General features: G+C 44.5%; 1 protein-coding gene across 2 annotated transcripts in view; it reads right to left on the reverse strand.

Moving 5' to 3' along the window:
• Positions 1-21,938, reverse strand: part of BTBD9 (BTB domain containing 9) — a 328,964-nt gene that overhangs the window by 109,612 nt on the left and 197,414 nt on the right. For both annotated transcript variants that reach the window (XM_080937967.1, XM_080937966.1), the window contains exon 7: positions 1,270-1,379. In XM_080937967.1, coding sequence (XP_080794093.1) covers positions 1,270-1,379 — 110 coding nt within the window. The remainder of the gene's footprint in view (positions 1-1,269; positions 1,380-21,938) is intronic.

Raw genomic sequence — 21,938 nt, forward strand, 5'->3', positions numbered from 1 at the left:
TCTGCAGGCTCTTCGTTCTGCAGATGTTCCTTAGCGAGGCCTCTCCTGACTGCACACAGTGAGGCCGCGACTCTCCACAAATCTACACACCACACAGAATTAGGCAATGACACCATATAGTGCTTCAAATCTGTTAATTTTCAAATTACTTGAAAGTCACAAAAATAACACTATTTTTTTTTTTTAATTACATCAACAGTAAAGCAAAAGAGAAAACAACTTTTCTGGTTGAGTTCTAAACATGCTCTTTCCAGTGGAAAGCCTTTCAGTTTGGGTACTTGTGTGAGTGACAGGGAAATTCGTGTGGCTCCTGCTGTTCACACACCACTGTAAGCTGTCCTCCTTGTCACAGTCACTACTGTGCTTTAAAGACGTGTGTCAATGTGGGCACATGTCCCAACACGGACAGGAGAACAGAATCCTCCTTCAAAGATCCAGAATTCTAGTCTAGGTAAGGCTGGCAAAGCATACTCCCACATACAGTGAGTTTTTTTTCAAAGACAACTACAGCAAAAGAATAGCTTCAAGGGTCTCATGAGCCTAGCTACACCGGAGGGAGGAAAAGCCAAAGGCATGGGGAAACAGAGGAAGGGAGAAGCCACCCTTAAGACTGCCAAGGCCAAGACCAAGGCTGGAGTACGTGCAATGGACTACACAGTGCCTAAAGCAAAGCCAAAGTCTGACACAAGAGAAAACAAGCAAAGAACCTAGAACTGAAAACCCTTGGAAAATCGGCAGGCAGCTCCCATGCAGTAACTTGACTTCCTCAATGGCAGTTCAGCATTCCAGTCTCCTTCAGATTGTAGACTGGAAATTTCTTGAGGGAAATCTGATTAAGTAGAGTGAATCCTGGCCTGACATGTCTATGAGAACATTCCCACAGTTACACATTCCTTTCCTATGAAATCAAAGCCTTGGCAGACTATCTGATCAATATTAGACAGGCATCCTCCCTAGCCCTACCTACCATTAAACATAGACAAGCCTTGGATGTGAAAGCCTCTGCCTGCCTGTCAAGAGCATTCCTACTCTGCAGACCCAACACTTAGCTATAGCACACTATTCATATCTGCTTCCTTAAGTTTACTGAGCTTAGGATTTTAAATTCTTCTACAAACAAACAATATTCTCTCGGCCACTCAGCCATATGGTGTTCAAAAACCAGCTAAAGTCCTTATCAGAGATGCTTTAAAGGCACTATTAGAATTCAAAAATACTCAAAGGCAAAGTATGGAAGTAAACATGCAAAAAGGTCATTGTAATACTCACCTATCAGGCCCTTCTCCAGAGTGAAGGCTTTGTTTGTAAACATGCACTCAAAAGCCACAATGTGGAAAATCTTGTTCACTGTGTTGTGAGTCCCAACTATTCGAATATACCTGAGGAAGAAAAGAACACAGCTGTTGGAAGGAGCTCTGCCACAGCCAGCAGACAAAGGCACATGGAGCTGGAAACAGCAAAGGGGACCTTGAACACTCTCAAGTCAACCTTGTAGGCCGGCTCACGGCCATGCCATTTCACAGGGAATTAAGCAAAACTTGGATCCAATGTACCGAGGAATCACACTAGGTACTATTCAGTTCAACCCTTGGATGTCAGAGCAAACGTAAACCCATGAGACATTCACCCTGGAGTGTAACAACCAGATTCTACCTTGCCTCATGGCTAGGAGTCTGTCTGGGTTCATGTGCAAAACTATAGGCAAATATCAAACGCTTTCGGCTCTGAGAGCTTCCAGGCACTGCAGACAAACGCATGCAGTCAATACTGCTTCCCTGTCCAAGAGCAAACATGCACAGAAACTACTGAAAGCACTATGCGTAGCTTTTATTTTAGCACTGCTCCCAGTCCCAACTAGAAAGTTAAGTCTACATCCATATGCCAGCCCTCACACCTGACTGCTGTGGAGAGGAGCCGGCCCACTCTGCAGCCTCCTCCCGGGCCCCACAGCTCTGCCATCTGCATACCATGCGCAGTTTCACCGGGCAGGTCTCGAGTGTCTTGGCCTGTTCACCCTGACCATTTCCCTAGAGACTTGGTCGGCCACAAACAAGCATTAAACCTTGGAGCGACTTGCTCCCTTAGCTGTGAAAGGACTGACAGTTCACAGGTTAATGAAGACACAAACTCACTCTTCTGAGTGTCGCACAATTCCAAAGAGAATGTATCCTACACTATCTTACTAGAGTTCAAGAGGGGAGACCATGACAAATAACTACATTAACTGAGGATGCTCTTCCAAATTATGAACTATGCACTCTGAGGGACGGGGCATATGAGAGAACAGATTTCAATTAGGAAATGACAGTCTGGGCAAGGTTTTAGTTATACTCTCCCTCCGCACGTAGAACAACCTTCAATTTAGATGATTTAATTTTACTTCCAAGTTAATCGATGTTCACTAATTCTGTAATCTCATAACATTTCTCATCCCTCCGATTAAGTGTAGAATGTAGAAGACTGAAACGTTCACACTGAGGGGATATTTAGGGTTCTGCACTATGTCCCATCTTCCTCCTCCTCTTCCGGCCTGTGCCTCATGGCATTCCCTGTGCAGCTCTTTTCGCCATCTGCTCCCTGACATGAACCCATCGCTCATCTCTGGACCAGCTACTCAGGGCTTAGACTTACTGCAGGGACACGCCATCCTTCCCTTGCTGAGACCAACAAATGTTCCTCCTGCCAGGACCCTGCAGGCACAAGGAAGGTTTTCTGGCTTTCCTCAGCCTCAGTACAGAGAAAGAGGGAGGAGTTGATTAGGTTTTGGTTTTGCCAGGGAGTCATCTAAAGTAGGATTGTAGTGTTCTGAGTAGTAGACTGGTGCTGTCTTTTACTGTGGTCAGCGACAGTGTCCTGGGTGCTTTCTGGAAGGGAAGGGGTGTACTGAACCTGGAGCCTTGACCTGAATCTAATTTTGGTCACTTCCTGTAACCACAGAAACTCAACCAGCATAGCACTTTCAACCGCATATGCCCAAGGTGTCCTGAGAGCTGCCATCTGCAACCTTAGAGCTGGCAGTTTGGTGCAATGCAGTCAGATCCCATTCCCAAGGTCAAGTTACCAAAGCACTAGCTCTCCCACTGCAGAGACAAAGCCTAGGTGCCCAACAGGCTGCACCCCTTCCTGTGCCTAAGCAGATGCTGAGGAGGTCCTGCTTGTCCTTTTAAAACATGAAGTCAAGCTTTCAACTTTAGACTACAGTCATTGCCCAAATTTTATCCAGGCAGGAATAGACAAGATTATGCAAGTTTTCCTTCCCTCGACCCACAGTTAGAAGCAACTGGAGACAAACAGTTGTAGTGAAATTCATTTTACAACTTTAATGACAGTGCTTGTGACAATAAACAAAATAATAGATAAGAAGAACACAGAGGAATGTTTCCAGGTCAAAGCCCCACATAAATGGAGACAGCATTATCTCCGCCCAGGATCCTGAGGTCCAGCCAGCCATTCATCACTGTACCTCCCTTGCTGGCCACACAGCATGCCCATGAGCCCTGTCACCCTGACCCCTCTTGCATAACTTGCAGTGATGCTTGATGTCCTTACTCAAGCCCACACATCAACAGATGTAAAACCATAAGCAAGAGAAGGTTCCTTCTCTCCTGCACTGAAAAGCCAGACCAGAAACAGCACCCAGTTTCTACAAACAGCCAGGCTTCGAAGGCTGCTGACAGCCTGGAGCCCTACACTAAGAATTCAGAACAGAAGCCTGTCTTACTTAGAGACCCCTAAGCAATGACTGAGGATGTACACAGCATCTTCCTTGATCACAGGCTCATTTCCTTCTTGAGCTGAGAATGGAGTAGCCCAGGGCGGGTGAGAAGCTGCAACTGAAAACCCAAGAGAAAGGGTTGGGAGTCCATTTTTTTGTTTTGTTTTTAACTTTCTTTGAAGAGCAAAACAAAATGATTCTGAGGATTAAGCAAGAGAAGTGGATATCATTCTTCTGCCACAAGAATCCCTGGATAGCAAATGGGCGAAGCTTCAGATTTGCTCTTTTCCCCTCAGCACTGTCTCTGTGGCACATAGTCACTCACATCACCTAGTAACAAGGGCAGGGGCTGCAAGGGCTTCATCAGTGTGCAGTGAGGGGCAGCACCAGAAACTGGAGAGCTCTGCTCTGTTCTCAGAGGTCCTCAACAGAGCAGCTCTGTCTGAAGGTAATTAAAACGTAAACGGAGCTGTGGAAGGCACACAGCAGCCGAATGGCCGGTTCTCAAGAAGATGAATGCCACCCTCACGGGTCCCAGTGAGCGGGTCTCTTTCTGACACTTCCCTGCTCTCCTGTGTTCACTGTCTTCGAGTGGCTGACAAAGCCTGGGCCTTGAACACTGTTCGGAACAAGATGTTTCAGTAACAAGGTTCTTCTGAGCTAAGAGTCTGTGGGTGAAAGGGATCCTGTCTTCTTTAATAAGATAAAGTTAAAGTGTTCAGGGCAAACTACTAAGACTAGAAAGCAATGAAGGGTTTCAGAACAAGGTGGGCTTCAGAGCAGTGCAGCCACCAGAGGATTAGATGAGTCATTTGAGAGAGAAAGAAGCAACTGAAATTTTGTTTGCCTTTGCTTCCACCTCTTTTAAGAAAGGTCAACAATACACCCCGAAGTCATAGGTTTGCAAAGCCAAATCCTGTTGCCAGGTGCAGGAAACCTCCCTATGAGTTGTTGGCCAGGTAACCAAACCCGAGAGGTTACCAAAGCAATAAAGGTTATTACCACTGCTACTGACAGCCCATCAGAACTAGATACCACTGAAGATACCACACTCTCTGGATACGAAACACAGAGAAACAAAGCTGGAGCTAAGCTGGCCGCTCTCTCTGTGCTCCAGCTGGCATCGATGTCCTGGAAGGTACCATGCAGGCTATTGGAGAGGAAATGCTGTCAACAATCACATCTGGCTGTAGACCCTTTATGCTACAATAGCAAACCACCCTGGAAGATATGGCTACTGGTACAGCAGAGGCATGAACTGGGCTTATGGTTGCTTTCTGATCAGATCTGATCACTATCAGATATGATAGCCCACTCTAGGAGAGGGACATATGCCTAGCACTATAGAACTGTCCAAAAGCCTGGGGCTAAGGAGCTCACAGGACCTGTGGGAGAGTCTGTAGTGAGAATCCCAGGTGTGGGGATCTAGGGCTGCTGCAGACTGTCCACAGCAGCTGACCATGAGTTGCCTCGTGCTCTTACAGAAGCTGCTGTGACTGTGTGACATTTGGAATTCTGTAACTCTTCAGGGGGCATAAAATGTTAGGACCCCAGAGGTGGGTGGGTGGACATTGTTTGTAGCCATACCAAAGAAGAAACGCAAGGAAAGAAATGAGATTCGTGGATCTATTTTCCTCTCTCCCCCTCTATTCTTCTTTCTTTCCTATCTAGTGATGGGGTGAACCTGGGGGTAGGGAAACACTCCTCACAGTAGCAAGGGCTGGCTGCAGGAGCTCACTGCTTACGTGTCACCCAAAGGACACACAGAGAAACCGCCCTCCCAGCGTTCACACTGTGATTAGTGCAGCGCTCAGCCTCGAGCACAGAAGCCTCCGTGGCGATGGGTGATGGCCAAAGTGATGAGACTAAGTGACTCTCGGTCCCAAACAGGACATTGGTGTCACCTCCTCCTAGTCCCAGAGAATATAATGGAAGAAGATGGCAAGGACTGTGGGAGCCAGAGAGGAGGGAGAAGTGCAGTGGAGCACTACAGTGGCTGCTGCAGTCATGAAGACACAGAAGCTGTGACTGCCTGGCCCTGGCCCGCCCACAGGAGAAATTATGGGAAAAAGGATGGGACTAGATGGGAAGGAGAGATCAGGGAGGAGGGTAAGAGTGTGGGTGTGAACGTACATCTTAGTACACTGCACACAAATATTGTCAACTTTTACAAATAATTAACAATGAAAATTAGCCACAAAAGATCAACAGTGAAACCTTTACAGAGTACTTAACTATTTTCAAGTACTAAAGGCAAGGCTTGGCAGAGTAGGATGATACCTTAAAAGTAGACTGCTGGGTACATTATTTTGTGGTGTGGACTGTAAATGCTGGGCTATTTAGGAGAGTATTCCTGAGGCCACAGGGCAGACTTGGCTCATGCAGATAGGTCTTGGCCACCCCCTTAGACACCACAGCAAAGGGCACCATAGGGCAAAGGAAACAGGTTCTATTAAGAATGTACATCTGACTCTACAGTATTCCCTTACTTTATCGCCGGGTCTTTAACAATAAGCCTTTTCTGGCCCCGTCTCAGTACGTGTGAAAGCAGGAGAGGAATCGGTGGCCTGCTTGAGCTTTAGCCTCCACGTGCCTTCCTAGCTCCTCTCTTTGGAAAACAAGGAGAAAGGAACCCAGGAGACTCATCATGGTGGGGTGATACAGCACTCAGTCCAATGGGAGGCTCAGATTAACTCATTAACGAACATGCCATTTCCTTACAGAGGCCTTTGGTGATTTCATGGCATTATCTGCTGTTATGGAAAGGCATATATTCTCACCCTTCATCTGTCCGTCATTTCTGTCAAAATGCTTCCAGAGCTGATTTCTCACAGCTAACACTGAAAGTCAAGCATCTTAATACACTAAAGAAAGGAGAAAATCGGTGGACTGCACACCCTACCTTAACGCTTAGTCTCTAGCTCCACTGGACTCCAAGCTGACACTGAGTGGGAGCTAAAGCCTTAACCCTTAAGTCTCAGTTACAACGTGCTCAGTACTGAGCATGTTCTATTATGGAATAAAATTTAATTTGTTAAGACAATTTAAGTAAACTCTTAAGGAATCAAAGGAATCTAAGGTATAATAGAATTTTAATCGTTGATAAACAAAGTTTATTTTCAAACTGGACTTTATATTACATAAACAGATATTATGGTTAAAGCTGTGTGTACTTTTAAGAAGGGATGTTTAATAGTTTCTGTCTTCTTCCAAGTGTCCTTGGAGCACTCTAAGGAGAAGTTGTTTTTCCTGTGGCTAGGGACAGCCCCCTGACAAGAACAAATTGTTGCTCTCACTAGAGGCCTGGGGTGACCTGGGGTTTGGCCACTCCCGAGGCTTCCATTCAATCTCTCCCTTCCTCCTGACAAAGCACATGGTCCTCCAAGCCCAAGAACAGCTAAATTCAATGGTTACCTACGGCTTCTTCCTCCAATGCTGGGCGTAAGGTCTGTGCTCTTAACAACAGACCACAAGCTGGAAGGGGAGTGACTTTGGGTCTTGTTGCTAAGGCAGCTAGTGGAAAACAGTTTGCTGCCAGAATGACAAAAAGCTTCTAGAAAAAGCATGTTGCAACAGGAAAGATTTGTAACTGTTAGGAAGCCTTCACGCTGGCTGGTCTGAGCTGCTACAGATTCTCTGCGGAGCCCCTGCAGCACTGCACACTTGGAGGGGGGGAATTGGAAAGGTTAAACACTGTGTGCAGTTAGCCCAAGCAGAGGCTACCAGCTCAGAGAGCAACCAGGGCCCTTGCTATCTGGCCTTGGGCCCTGCAGAGGGAGCAATCATGTACCCGCTTCCCAGACACTCAACCTGAAGGGCAAACACAACAAGAAGCCATCTTGTTTCACTGAAAAAATTGATGTCAGAGAGAGCAAGGAGCAAAGATGATGGGCAAAGTGATTACATCATAACCCAGAGCTCCCTAAGCAGAAAGGCACCCAACACAGAGGGAAGCATCTGATGTTTTCACAGAAGAGGCCCATGTGAATGTCCAACAGTAGTCTTCCCGTCCTCCAAATATTCAGAGCCTAACATTGCCATGTGCCTTCGACTTATAAAACTACACCTGGAATTATCTGTCGAACCAATTGTACTGTTTACACAAACCATATACATTATATAAGGTGTACTTTATTTAGTTCATTTACATTTTTTTGCTTCTACATGAAAACTTTTAAAGATGTCCTGAGTAAATCTGTCATTAATCAAGATCCACCCACCGGGTACAAGGAATTATACCAAGCTTGTGAGGAAGGAGCGAAGAGACAAGACCTAAAGCTTGAACAGAAGACAGTGACGCTAAGCTTCAGGCAACAAGGGGAGCACTGTGCAACTCGGAGGAGATGGACCCAGAGTTGAGCTGCTCGGCTTTCAGTTGCCGAGGGCTCCACACTCGAGGAGCCTAGGAGAGAGGGTTGAGAGCACTCACTACCTACTCATTCACATATGGGAGCTTCATCTTCACACAGACTCTCAGAGATTGGGCTTTCAAAGTCCTACTGAGAACCAGTTACATTTATTTTAAAGACCAAAACCAAGTACACATGGTTCCCTTCTTTGACCCACCCCCAGACATCAACAGCTTATGCAAACAGTGTTCATGAGCACTTGCCGTGTGCCTGCAACTCCTAGTCTGGGTAATACAAATAAATCCCTGCCCATTTAAAGTTAAAAAAACATAACAAGTTTTGAAAATCAAGTAATCATCCATTGCTTAGAAAATAAAGTACACACCATAGAACCTTACAGACATGCTATCTAGAAGGTCAAATGGTCACAAGACCATTGTCTGGCAGAATACAAGCTGGGTCAAAAGGGAGGGCATGATCAGCTCTGTCCCAACACAAAGCATGTGAGCTAGGTGTCTAGAACGAGTGTAACAGGTACTTAGCTGGACAAAGTAGGAAACTCAATTATATAGGCTTCTTATGACCCAGACGGAGGAACCAATTTGAATGTCACTGGACCAAACATGTACTTCAGGTTAAGGTTTCTTTTCTTCAGATTGTAATATTTCAAGGATTATAAGGAGGAAGTGGGGATATGTAAAGTGAAAATTAAGTCTGAGAAACAAAAACAAAAGGAAAAGAGGAGAGACACAGAAAGGTACGGAGAGCAGAGCAGCAAGCGGAAGCATACAGAGGAAGGAGGTTCAGAGAACACAGCAACAAGCCTGAGTGAGCCAACCTTGCTCTCTGTGGGCTGCTAATGGCAACAAATCACCAATTTTATTGCTTGATAAAACATTTGAAACCAACACAAAGTGTATATAGGACGAAATTACCAAAGTTCAACATTTGCATTTTTTCATTAACTTTTCCCCTAGCCTAAGATGCTGGGGGCGGGGAAGAGAGGGCCTAGCTTTATCTTGGCAACAGCTGCATTATGTATCCCAGCCCACCCAGCGGGCCCTTCCGCCAAGGCAGACAAATGGGTCTAATGGAAGCTTCCACTGGAGGAAGAAGCAAAAGGAAATTAAATCTGTTAGATTCCTTATGAATCTGTAAAAATTCATTTCGTGACTGTGACCTATAAAACATCTGCTTTGTTGGGGTCATGGATCATTGTGAGCAAATATTTCTTCTTCTGTTAACTAGGATGGCATGGGCCATTCACTGAAACAAAACTCTAAGGACAGGGAACGCCCCCCCCCCCTTTTTTTTTCTTGTTTTAGAACAAGTGAATAAATGAGGAAGGAAAAGGGATAAACAGGAAGAGAAAGAATTCGGTCACAATGGTTAGGTAGAATGGCTCCTGACTGCCATCCCAGCACCCAGGAGGCAGAGGGGGTCGTGACTGCTACAGTTCAAGGCCAGCCTGGGCTGTTGAGTGACACAATGTCTCAAAAACAACGAGAGAAACTTCACAAGACCATTAATTTGTAGGGTTATATATGCTAGCTGTGAAAAGTTTAAACGAGAAAGGCCGAAGAAATGCCATGGTGACTGGTCAAGACAGTCTCAGAGTGTGAGAAACTAGAGTGCCACAGAATGCAGGGACCAAGGACACCTCTACTCCACACCCTGATAAGAAGTCAGCACTGGAGTTTAAATCTAAGATAACAATTCCAAACACACCAAACATGTATCCATTCACAGTTCATGTTGACATACAGCCACATGTAACATGTGTTCAAACATGTTATCATATTATATATATATATATATATATATATATATATATATAAAACATGTAAACACATTCAATATCATGCCAAAAGTTTTATATTCAGACTGTAGACTTTAAAGCTTATCAACCTGTAACCCCCAAAACCTATCCAGATTAACCTGTGTTAATCCCCAAAATGTATTGGGAAAAGAAGCGCAACTCCCAAAGTCCCACATATGCCATCTAATATCCCTGGAGTCATCAATGGGCACAGAATACTTCAGGGAACTTCCTTCTACCCTTGAGAAATTCTATACCTGACTCCAAATGGAACAGGAGGGGGAAGGAGAAGGGGGAATCGAGCCAGTGATTCAGTGGGCTCGAAATTCAAGTAGTGCTCTAATTATGCACAGAGGCAGAACAGGAAAGTAAGTACAACAATACTGGAGAAAATGAGAATATTCACTGCCCACAGACAGGAAATGCAAACAATTACAGGAAACACACAAGGATGAACCACAGTGAGCATGCACATACAGTGCGCCCTCAGGGCTGTTGAAGTCTAGCGTGTGACCGATTCTGCCACAGAAGCCTGTCCTCCAGTTTCCAAACAGCAAAGCAGATTACTACACTAATTCCAATGCTGTACCTATGAGAGACTTATTCTTTAGAACTTGAGCACAAGCAAAGCAACAACAGGAAGATGCTCCAAGTGGGCACTGTGGGTCTGCCCACAGTAGAAGCCAAGCTGAAGAAAGGCAGATTCAGCAGTTCAGCCAACTTAAAAGCCTTTCTTTGCTGGTCCACACCCATGGTGCTGAAGTTCAATGGAAGTCTGTCCACCATCCACATCTCTTGTGGATTAGTAAGCTGCTGGGAAGTGGAGTTGTTTAGCAAGGATTGTTTTCCTCCACAAAAATGTCTTTAGAGTCCAACCCTGAAGATTCCTGCTCTGGGCTCTCCTGGTACAGCATCAGTGGGCAAAGACCACCAAGCCTCACACTTGTTTCACGAGTGGGGGAGGGGTTTAATGCACACACAGAGTAGCATGTGCTCTTGCAAAGAGGGGTTTGTTTTTCAATAAGGGGAAGACTCTCTCCTGTCTCAGGAGCCGATGCTGCCCCTCTAGTCCTTGGCCTCTCTACTCAAACAAGCCAAAGCTGCCTTTACTGTTAGCTCCTCTTTAATTTTAAAGTTATATTATATGTGCACATAGTTAAAAGTCAAATCGCCCGTAAGGCTTTCGATGACAAATGTCCCATGCTCCATTTCCTCCCCAGAGAAAGCACTGTTATCTGCTTTAATTCATTATTTTAGGATTTATCTTGCATCTATAATCAACGGGCTTCTGATGCTATTTCTTGATCTTCTGGTTTTAGGCTTTATCGACCAACGCTACCACAGCAGACAAGGATTTACTTTCCCCTCTCCAACTGTACTACTCCCATCCCCCAGTGTTGATTGTACCTTTGGTTGGATCAATACTTACTATTTACATTATGATTATGTAAATGTTATTCACATCTAATTCCAGCACAGGGTCTTCCTAGTTAGAAATGGAATTAGGTTGCTTTGTTTTCCTTTGTTTGGGACGGGGTCTTCCATAGCTCAGGCTGGCCTCAAATGTGACGGAATCTGTGTATCTGATCTTAGCAAATGGTAAGGTGACCGGCATGTGCCACCAAGGGACCATGGCCCAAGGGATTTTTGCTTTGCGTTATTTTCTAGAAATTCCACATAAAGCCTTTCTTCCTGTAGCTCTCACTCCGCTGATACACCACTCTCAAAACATTTTGAGGCATCAAGGACATGTAGTCATTTCTTTTCCAGCTATCTTCCCAGGCCTCCTGGCCAGGCCCAGCCAAGCCTGGCCACCCTCAAACTCCCACCTCACCCCACAGCTGCTTTAAGTCTCTCCTGTTCTCTGCAGTTTTCTTCTGTAACTTTGGTGGAGTGCATCTGCCAAAAGCTTCCTGGGAAATGGTTCCTGGGAGGTGAACAGTTACAGACTTTGAGACAACCTCTAGTACACCTTCCTGTGTGGCTGCCATTGTATCTAGTGTGCACCTTTAAACTACCAACTGTTTTCCTGAGAGCTATTCATAGAATACCGGCTACTGTACCGTCTGACCACAGCCTGCTCTAGAAGCATGTAGATTACCGCTAGATCCTTGGGCTGGCCAGATTACTCAGCAAGAGATCTCTAACTCCTAGCAGGGAAGAAAAGATAAGGACCTAGATGCTAGATTCTACTGTTCTAGAAGCAAGTGATAAATTTGGACCCAAAACTGCCCATGCGTGTGCATGTGTGTCTCTACTAGTGATCAATTGGCCCTTCTCAAATGTGCCCCCCCTTACCGCTTAGCATGCCCTTATTTTGCCCTCATCAGTTAAGTTCCCAGTTTTGCACTCTGGCTGGGTTGAAGGCAGTGGGCCTATGGCTCTGGTCTGTTCCACAGACATGTGGGCACCAGTCCTTTCAGTCCTCTCCTGCCCGGTACACTGCACTGTGCAGGTGCCTGGTGCCTTTCTCTGACAATGCCACAGCTTTGGACTCCATTTTCCTGAACCTTCTAAGTCATGAAGCACTTGTTCTTGGGCTTCAGTTTACTCTTCATACAATTAGGGTTTATGCCTACACAGCCTTGCTCGGGGGTTCTGTTCTGAAGGGCGTGAGAACTGATATGTGTTCACGACTTGTCATAAGGGAATGCCCATCTCTTTGGATATCTGGGATTCCAGCAAGCACTTCTGGGGCCTCTTGGAGTCTGAGACCTTCAAGTTTCTATGGCCACTCGAGAACTGGTAGGAGGGCCGTGATGACCATTCCCGTCTCCACCCCAGCCTTAGGGCTACAACTCTACTCCTAGTGTCTGAATAACACCATTACCTTCCAGTTGCCTCTCCAGCCTCTTACCCCACTCCTCCCACCAAGTCCTCAAATATTTGTCTCAGCCAACTGAGCCATTTCATCTTCTAGGCTGTTTTTTTTTTTTTCCACTAATTAAATGTCCGAACAAGGAGACGTTCAGACAGTCCTATAAATTATTGCCATTCTGCAGGAAGAGTCAAATGACTAGTTTTGTTAGCTGCAGTCTCTTTCCCCTAGGAGAAAGGGGGGTGTGTTAATTCCCACTGGGTAAAGATAAAGTAATTCAGTTCACCGTCACACTGACACAGTTGCATCAACGGCCCTAGCCCCTCTTGTTTATCTTGATAACCGTGGAAAACACCATCACCTCCCCTTCCCTCTCTCCAGCACAATCACCAGCTCCACATGCACACAGGCTGATTTCAACCCTCTGGAGCACAGACTTGTCTGGTGTTCTTCCTGCATATCCGCCATGCACCTTCCTTTGCTGCTGCTGCTTCAGATAACAGCTGCTGCAGGGGACCTGATAGACTCAGCTGTGGCTCCTCTGGATGCTCCCAAGATACCCCAGCTCAGCCAGCTGCATCTAAGCAGAGCCATGGGAAGATCGAGCCAGAGGAGGAGAAAGTGCAGTCACACTCTCTTTAATCATTGTACCTGCTCAGCTGCAACAGCAGGAGGCAGACGCTGGGGCAGGGATGCAAAGATCTAACAGCTCCTGGCCTGCCAAGGGCTCCAAGTGGGACATACATGAGTGTAAAACCCAGGGAGAGTTTCATCGGGACCCACTGCTTTTACTACTTGTTCAGGAAGCCCAAGGAAAGCCCTAGACTGGCTGTCCTGGGCCAGAGTGAGTTAGACAGGAGTAAGGCCAGACACAATGTTTTCAATCTTACTGCCTCTGTCCTGCGCAGTCCAGTCCAGTTAAACATAATGGCTACTGGTCCTCGCATGTCAGGGCTGTCTGGTTGTAGCACATCAAGTCTCTCGCATCTCAGGACACTGCTCAGTCTCAGGAAACCAAGTTTATCCAGGCCAACAGCAGCCATGTCCACCCTGGGAGCATGGAAGCTGAGCCAATTTACATTCTACCCAAACCTCCATCTTTCAGGCCCACTCCTGCCCCAGGGCCGCTTCTCGGCCTATAGCACACACAGTCACACACAGGGCATTCAAAGGCCCACTTGTGCCTGACTTGCAGCAGAATCCACAACTATGTTGACTGAGCTCAGCTAGCTTCTTTTCTGGAGTCCCGGTTAGAAGCACAAGTCATCGAGCCCACAGAGCTGAATCAAAATGACCATGGCAAAGGCTGAAAATAAAGCTTGTCTCGGTATGCAGGGAAACATCGCCTCCCTGAAGAACTCCACTGCTAAATCTCAGAAGGACGACGCCACAGAACACTCCATTGCCCGGAGCTGCATAATTCTGTATTCAGATCACTCTGGCTCGCTTGGTCCTCCCCTGCTCTGGCCAGCATCAGGCCACTTGACTGCCTATTATCAGGAAGGAAAAAGGAAGGCAACTTCTCCAGCTGAAAGCGGTTTCTCGGGAAGGATGCTCAAGCTATGGGCCCACAAGTAAGAAAAGAGGATGGGACATAGAAGTTGAGGTAAAATCTGTTTAGTACTTTGACTCCTAATTCTCAATTGAGTAAACCAATGAGCCCCTATTTGTACTGGAAGACTAGAAAAATTTCAATTGTCAGACAAGAAAACCAATGGCTAAACTACTAAAGATTCTATCTTTTAAAGAATGATTTTGACAGTCACCACAGGCAATGGTAACACTAACAGTTAACAATAAACAAAAGAATAACCTTGTATGTTTATGTACGATTCTTTACCTTTCTTACAGCCTCAATCAAAGAAGTCCATTAATTCAGCCCGAGTGTAAACTATCACTTTCATAAAGACACCTGAATGAGAAACTCAGATTTTGCTCATTAATTGGCCATTTGGAAGCCTGTTTCCTTATCTGTAGAGGGGAGAGCAATGGTATCTAATTTAAGGGAGATGACAGGAACCAGGCACACAGGAGATGTTCAGTTAAGTGGGGAGGCACACTGTAAGTGCTCAAAAAATGTGGGTGGGCACATTTCTGTGTTTGCTTAGCATTTTTATTGGGTAACTACCATATGCTGAACCCTTTTAGACACTAGAGAAGGAAACAAATGTGAACAAGTCAATTCCTAAAAGGGCTACTGTTTTAATGTAGACGAAACGCCAATAACAGTTAATAAATAGCGTGTGAACTCTACCCACATGGTGGCACACGGCAATGGCACCTCACCCAGACAGGGATGACCGGAAAAGCTTCCTAGATGTGGTAACCGAGGACCAAGAGATGAGAAACAAGAGGCAGGAGAGCAGCATCATGGAGTCTAAGGCGGGTGAGGGCTGGGGAGGGGCAGAGAGCAGACCTGAAGGCTTTAGTGACTAGCTTGCAGAAGTGACTTGAGAAACTAAATGCTGCAGGAGGAAGAGGAGAAGCAAAGAGGTGGAGACTGCTGCTTCCTGCTGTGCAGTGGGAAGAGCACTGAATCGGAATCACGGAATCACGCCCCTTTCTAGTTTAGTGAAGGGCTCCTTGCGTGCTGTGAACCTACCTAAGTGTAAAGGGTATGGATAAGTGGTTCTTAAATCAGATCAGAGTCGGATTCATGTGAGGAACTTTAGAAATGCATGCATGCTATTCTTACATGACTTAGTTGAAATGAGGCAGATTGTCTAATAGATGTCTCAGCTCAGAAACCATCAGTCCACATCCACAGCTCTCAACCTATGGGTTGTGACCCCTTGGGGGTCAAAAGACCCCTTTACAGGGGTCAACTAAGGCCACTGGAAAACACAGATATTTATATTAAGATTTATAAAAGGAGAATAATGACAGGTGTGAAGTAGCAACAAAAATTATTTTATGGTTGGGGTAACCACAATATGGTTAAAGCCTTAGCAATGAGAACCAGTGGTCTAAATCATAATAAACACAGCACAGCCTCACTTAAAGACACACACTACACAAGCGAGACTTACTTAGAATAATTACCTATTCCAGTTACTTTAGGGTTAATTCTCCTTTGGATTACTGGACTGCGGGACTACATTTTCAATGTGTCTTTTTTAAGTTTTCTTGCACTATTATTAAGTACATCTACTTATGCCCGACATTTAAAATCATGGATCTTTTCCCAGAGTATGTTAGATGTCTGCAGCTCATACACAGAGCTCTGCTCTTGGGAAAGCCTTTCTCTCTTTACTCTGAGTGAACTGGAACTTTTTCTATCAAGCCGAGCATCTACTTTGTGCACCATGCCCTGTGGCCACTTGTTTCCAGAGGCTCTGTTTCTCGCCCATCAATACAGGCCTAACTTCACTGCAGTGTGCCATGAAAGGGCTTAGTGCTCACTTTTACTCAATACTCCAGTCTCCCAGAAGCAGAGCCTGTGTGCTGCTCAGGGCCCTTCCAAAGAACACAGTACAGTGCCCAGAACGATGCACTGAATGAATGAAAGCATCTGTAAGCTGAAGAAGTAACCATGAGGAGACAAAATTGTTATAACTGTACACAGGAATTTAAGACCATTTAAAAATTGTTAAAATTCAAACAATATTTACTTAAAATTTATTTCTTAAAATATTATAGATTATCCCTAAAGAATCAAGGACAGAAACTGTCCAATTGGTATAGAGTTTGAAACTTGCTATTGAAGATCTGACTTAAAACAATCTCAATTAGGCAGTGTTTTCTTTGTCAAAAGTGCTTTTTGTGGGCTGGGTGTGGTAGTGAATGCCTTTAATCTCAGCCAAGGCAAGTGGATTTCTTTGCCAACCTGGTCTATGTTCTAGTGAGTTCCAGGCTAGACAAGGCTACACAGTGAGACCTTTCTCAAAAGAACAGCAAACCCCAAATCCTTTTGTAAAGCAGCCGTGTGCTAGTGGGATAGCAATCATAACACAAAGGTGCAGGATGGACACTAAAGAATCTGATGATGTAGCAGAAGAGAAAACACTAGCAAGGTTTCTAAGTGACGACTGTCAGCAGGTTAGAGATTACGTAAAATACAATAGCATCAAATAGCTTGATGGGAGGGCTTCTCAGATATCACCAATGAACACAGAAAATGCCTTCTCAAAGCATTATTGAAATCTGGCTTTCATGACAGTCTTAGAAATAGAGAGTCTCGGAAATGACAGAAGTCAGTGGCCACAAGAGAAAACAAAGGGATTCTTGTTTAGCTTTCTGGTGCTGAAGATCAGGCCCAGAGCTTTACATGTGGTAGACAAAGCAAATACTTGACCCCCGGCCTACACACTCAGGCCCTGCAGGAAAAAGACATTTAAATCCCCACTGCCCTGACGATGATGACAAGACAAAATACTTATTCCCAAGATTCTGACTTTAGAGGCCAGGACGACGGCCTCACTGGTAAAGTATTTGCAGTGGCCACGTGAGGCCATAGGTTTACATTCTTCAAACCCATATAAAAGTCAAACATGGTGTCAGACCACTATAAACCTAGTGCAGGGTGCTGAAGCAGAAGGATTCCTGGGATCTTACTGGCTAGTTAGTCTAGCTGAGGAGGTAAGTTCCAAGATTAGTGAGAGATACTGTGAAAAAAATGGGGGTGAGGGGCAATAAAAGAAGGTATTCAGAGTCAAAGTCTGGCCTCTACATATATAATAAACAAGTAACCCCTTCATCCCTCTCCCCAGCAAGAGTAAGATTAACAAGCACACCTACACCTGCACAAGTGTGATTAAGCATGTTTGCACACATGCAAACAGACAGGTACAAAAAGAAAGAATATAAAATGGCTTGAGAGGTATATTACTAGGAGTAATGGGAAGAAATTAAGGAAGTGGTGAAATTAGGTTACATATCAGACACTCTCTCAGCATGATTTTTACTGCAGTGTGAAAGCATCTTCTGGAATAATAATGCTAATTTTAAATGCCCTCTTAATAAAATGTTCAGGTTGCTTATAGCCTATTAGGCAGCAATTAAAGTCTCATGCGCTCTGCCACCCCTACCTCAGGTCTGCCATGGTAAGGCTATTACAGGAAATGAAGCCCAGAATTTCTGGGCATTCAGGGGTTACATGGGCCAGGTAAAAGATGGAAGGCCCATCATTCAAGTCATTTAAAATTGGACACAACATTAGGAGAGAGGCAATGGACCTGAGTGAGATGAACTAGAGAAACTAATGTAGCATTTTAAAAAAAAATCACATTCATTGGTGCCAAGGGACATTTGGAGGACATTGTATTTAAATTTGGGGCTCCTTTGAGTGTCAACTGTCCTGGATCTTCAGACTGACCGGGCTGACAAGGTGCTGTTCAAATAGTCAGCTCACAAATAATTTCCTTTGCTTCCTTTGGCTCACTGATGATGATGTCACCATGCATCTGTGGGCTGTCATTTTATATGGACATAAAAACAGACAGAAAATGCATTAAAGTGATATGTAATTTTCCATGCAGTGCTTTCAGACTAATAAGAGTTATGGTTTATGATTAAGTGGAAATGGGTTATTTGCTTTAAATATTTATGATAAAAGTATTTAGAATTAACACTTAAGCAATTCAATCCATAAGATTAAACACACACACACACACACACACACACACACACACACACACACACAAAACTTCCTTACTCCCTTGCTGACCCTGGCAGCTAATGTTCTATGGTACATGTTACCTACAAGGTAATAAATCACACTCCCAAATAACAGTCAAATGGACTTTTTCCTAGTTCTGCTATCAAACTTATCTAATCCTGAAAAATACTTTCTTTTATTGAAAATGGGGGTCTTATAACTTGTGGATTGTGGTTTCCCACGCCTCCACACCTTCCCGTTGCTCTGCACCTCCCTTCCTACCCAGATCCACACCCTTTCTGTCTCTCCTTAAACAACAAACAGACTTCTAAGAAATAATAGAAAACAGAACAAAGCAAGTCATCAACATAGGACAGAGCAAATAGACAAGAAAAGAACCAAAGAAACACACACAGATGCAGAGATGAAACATTTGCATACACAGGGACCCCAAACCCACAAAACTGAGAGGTCAAGACATATACACAAAGAGCTAATAAGGTTAAAAATCAAAATGCCCTGACTTAACATTATGAGATAAAGAACCTCCAAAAATGCTGTTGAGTTCATTTTGTGTTGGCCGTCTACTGCTGGGCACAGAGCCTACCATTAAGAGCAGTTTGTTTTCCCAGTGAGATTCCCTTGGAGGAACCTAATTTTTCATTTTATGTATCAACCAGAGATAGCATCTGACTTAGGGATGGAAGCATGTGTCCACTTCTCCTTTCAGTTCTAGGACTATCTAGACCTATGCAGGCCCTATGCAAGCTGCCACAGTCTCTGTGAGTTCACTTGTGCACCGGCCCTGCTGTGCCTACAAGACTTTGTTTCCTTGGTATCTTCCATGCTTCTGGCTCTTACACTCTTTCTACCTCCTCTTCTATAGAAGTCTCTGAGTCCTGAGGGGAGGGATTTGATGGCCACATTTGTTTTAGGGGTTTGTGTTCAAGGTCTCTTACTCTCTGAATACTGTCCGGCTGAGGGTCTCTATTTGTTCCCATCTGCTACAGGAGGAGGCTTCTCTGGTGTTGGCTGAACACAGCAGAATATTGTTAGAAATCATTTTATTGTTGTTCTTTTCAGCAAAACTGTAGTTAACTGGTGTTCTCCGAAGCTCCTGCCTACCTAGGCACAGGTTCTTGGTCGTCCAAACTGTGTTTGGCATGGGTTCCATCTCATGGCGTGGACCGTAAGTCAGACAGTGGTTGTTTAGTCCCATAGCTTTGTGCCACTATGGCACAAGCTTATCCTGCAAGCAGGTTGCCACTGTATATCAAAAGTTTTGTGGTTGGGTAGCTGTTCTTTCTCATTTGGTAGGGCTACTATCCAAAATATATAATGAACTCAAAAAGGGGGATATCAAGAAAATGAGGTACAGCTCTAAACAGAATTTTTAAAAGAGTAAAATCAAATGACTAAGAAGCTCTTAAATGGCCAACATCCTTAGTTATTGAGAAATGCAAATCGAAATTTCGAGATTTCATCTTACACTGGTAAGAATAGCTGAGATCAGTAGCACAAGTGACAGCTCATGCTGGTGAGAATGAGTAAAGGAACACTCATCCATTGCTGGTGGGACTACAAACTTGTACAGCCACAATGAAAGTTACTGTGGTTGTTCCTCAAAAAAAAAGGGGGCGGAGGGATCAATTTACTCCAAGACGCAGCTAAACCACTCTTGGGCATAGACCCAAAAGATGCTTCAGTCTACTACAAAGACGCGATTCACCCATGGCCACTGCTGATGACCTCACCCTCTCAACTCACAGACAGTGGCCATCAGCACCTCTGTTTCACAGATGGGCACACCGGGGCGTAAGCATGGAGTCTAACTAATCAGCTCAGTCACAAGCATGAGTGGAAGGCTCTGTCGTATGCTCAGCACAACAGCAAGGCTACTTCCCAGCACAGTTTAACAGCAAGAGCTAGTGAGCTACAGTGTCGTTTTGGTTTTGGTTTTTGGTTTTTTGCCTCTTAAAGCAAGCAGTCTTGAATCCCATGAGCTCAAGAAATATTTCTGTCTTGATCTGTAGAAAAGCTAAGACTACAAGCATGGGCCACACATGCCTGTCCTGGTTTTTTTGTTTGTTTTTTTGTTTGTTTGTTTGTGTTTTTGTTTTTTTGTTTGTTTGTTTGTTTTGTTTTGCTTTAGCTTACATTTTAATCTGACTGTAAATTGCTGAGCATGAGTCTTCTGATTAATACACAGTTATGAGAAGTAACGTAGAAATCTGATACAACTATGCCATCCATATCTAGTGAATACCAATGCTGTATGGTCCATTAGGAATAATTCTGAGTTAGGTGATGGAGACATACCTTCAGTGCTCACAGAGACCAGAGGGGGCGTTGAATCACCTGAGGCTGGACTTAGAGAAGATAGTGAGCCCCCATGTGAGTGCTGGGAACTGAGACCACACCCTCTGGGAGAGCAGCTAGAGCTCTCAGCTGCTGAGCCATCTTCAGCCCAAATCTTAGGTTTAATTTCCAGCAATTCAATCAATCAGTCAATCAATCAATTATCAATCTATCTACCTATCAATTAATCACATGGAAGAAAAGACTGTACACAACTAGATAATAATTTATCTTCAGAAACAAGAAAAGCCAAGAGAAAGCAGCTTCTCGTTTACACACTGCCTAGACACTTTTCACTCGGCAAGCACACCCGTCTTTGCCTTGCTGTGTTACTAGGGTCCCTAGAGCTTTGGGTGAGAAAATACCTGCTTCATTTTTCACAATTAAAAGCAGAGTATGACCTGCTTCATCGAAATGTAATGAACTCGCAAGTTAAATATTTTTGTAGCCTGCTGAATTTGACTTTTGCTTGCCTAGAGAAGGTCACAGTTTGCAATAAGCCCCTACTTCCCTGCATCCCTCTTCATCCCAGCATCTCTTTAAAAGGACACACAGGCAGTCTCCTTAGCTTCCATTGGCTTCCTATCAACCGAGGCCTACTTCTGTGTATAGATAAATTCTGACCACTATTCAAACCACAAGGATCACTGTCTCTCCCAGGACTAGCCGCGCAAGTTTGCTGACACCAGAGGCAGGTCTGAAAACAGAACCGCTGTCAAACATGACATACAAAGCACACACGCACTTTTCATTTTATTTCAGGACTGAGCTGAAAAACACATAAAGCATGAACGGTCTTGGTCCACCATTAACAAGAGAGAATGGTTGCTTTATGATTTAAGACTTAAAGGCATGCTTACAGCCAAGTATTCTGGGAATTCTTACACCAATGAACTGCTCCTAACCTAAGCATGTAACTGTGATTGAGCCTAAGTATAATGGTGATCTGTCTTAAGGGCCCTCTTAGAAGACAAAAAAAAAAAAAAAAAAAAAAAAAAAAAACCCCAGCAACTTTCAGCTTTATGGCCATTCACAAGAAGTAAAAGAATAATCTTTCCTTCAAGTGATGTATGCTGTTTCCTTTAGCATTTCTGCTGCAGCAATTTTGCTGCCTTTGGTCTTTAGTGGTGAAGGTTAGCATATGAAGCATGCTCTCAGAGTCCTGACTATGGCGGCCTGATAATAGCCCTCATTTAACAAGGTAACAAGGTTCCAAGATGAATGCAGGTTCAAGGGGCCAACTAGCTTTCCTTAGAAGTGCACAAAGTAGACCCTTACCCGCT

This window comes from Micromys minutus (assembly GCF_963924665.1).
Source record: "Micromys minutus genome assembly, chromosome: 25".
Classification (NCBI taxonomy): domain Eukaryota; kingdom Metazoa; phylum Chordata; class Mammalia; order Rodentia; family Muridae; genus Micromys; species Micromys minutus.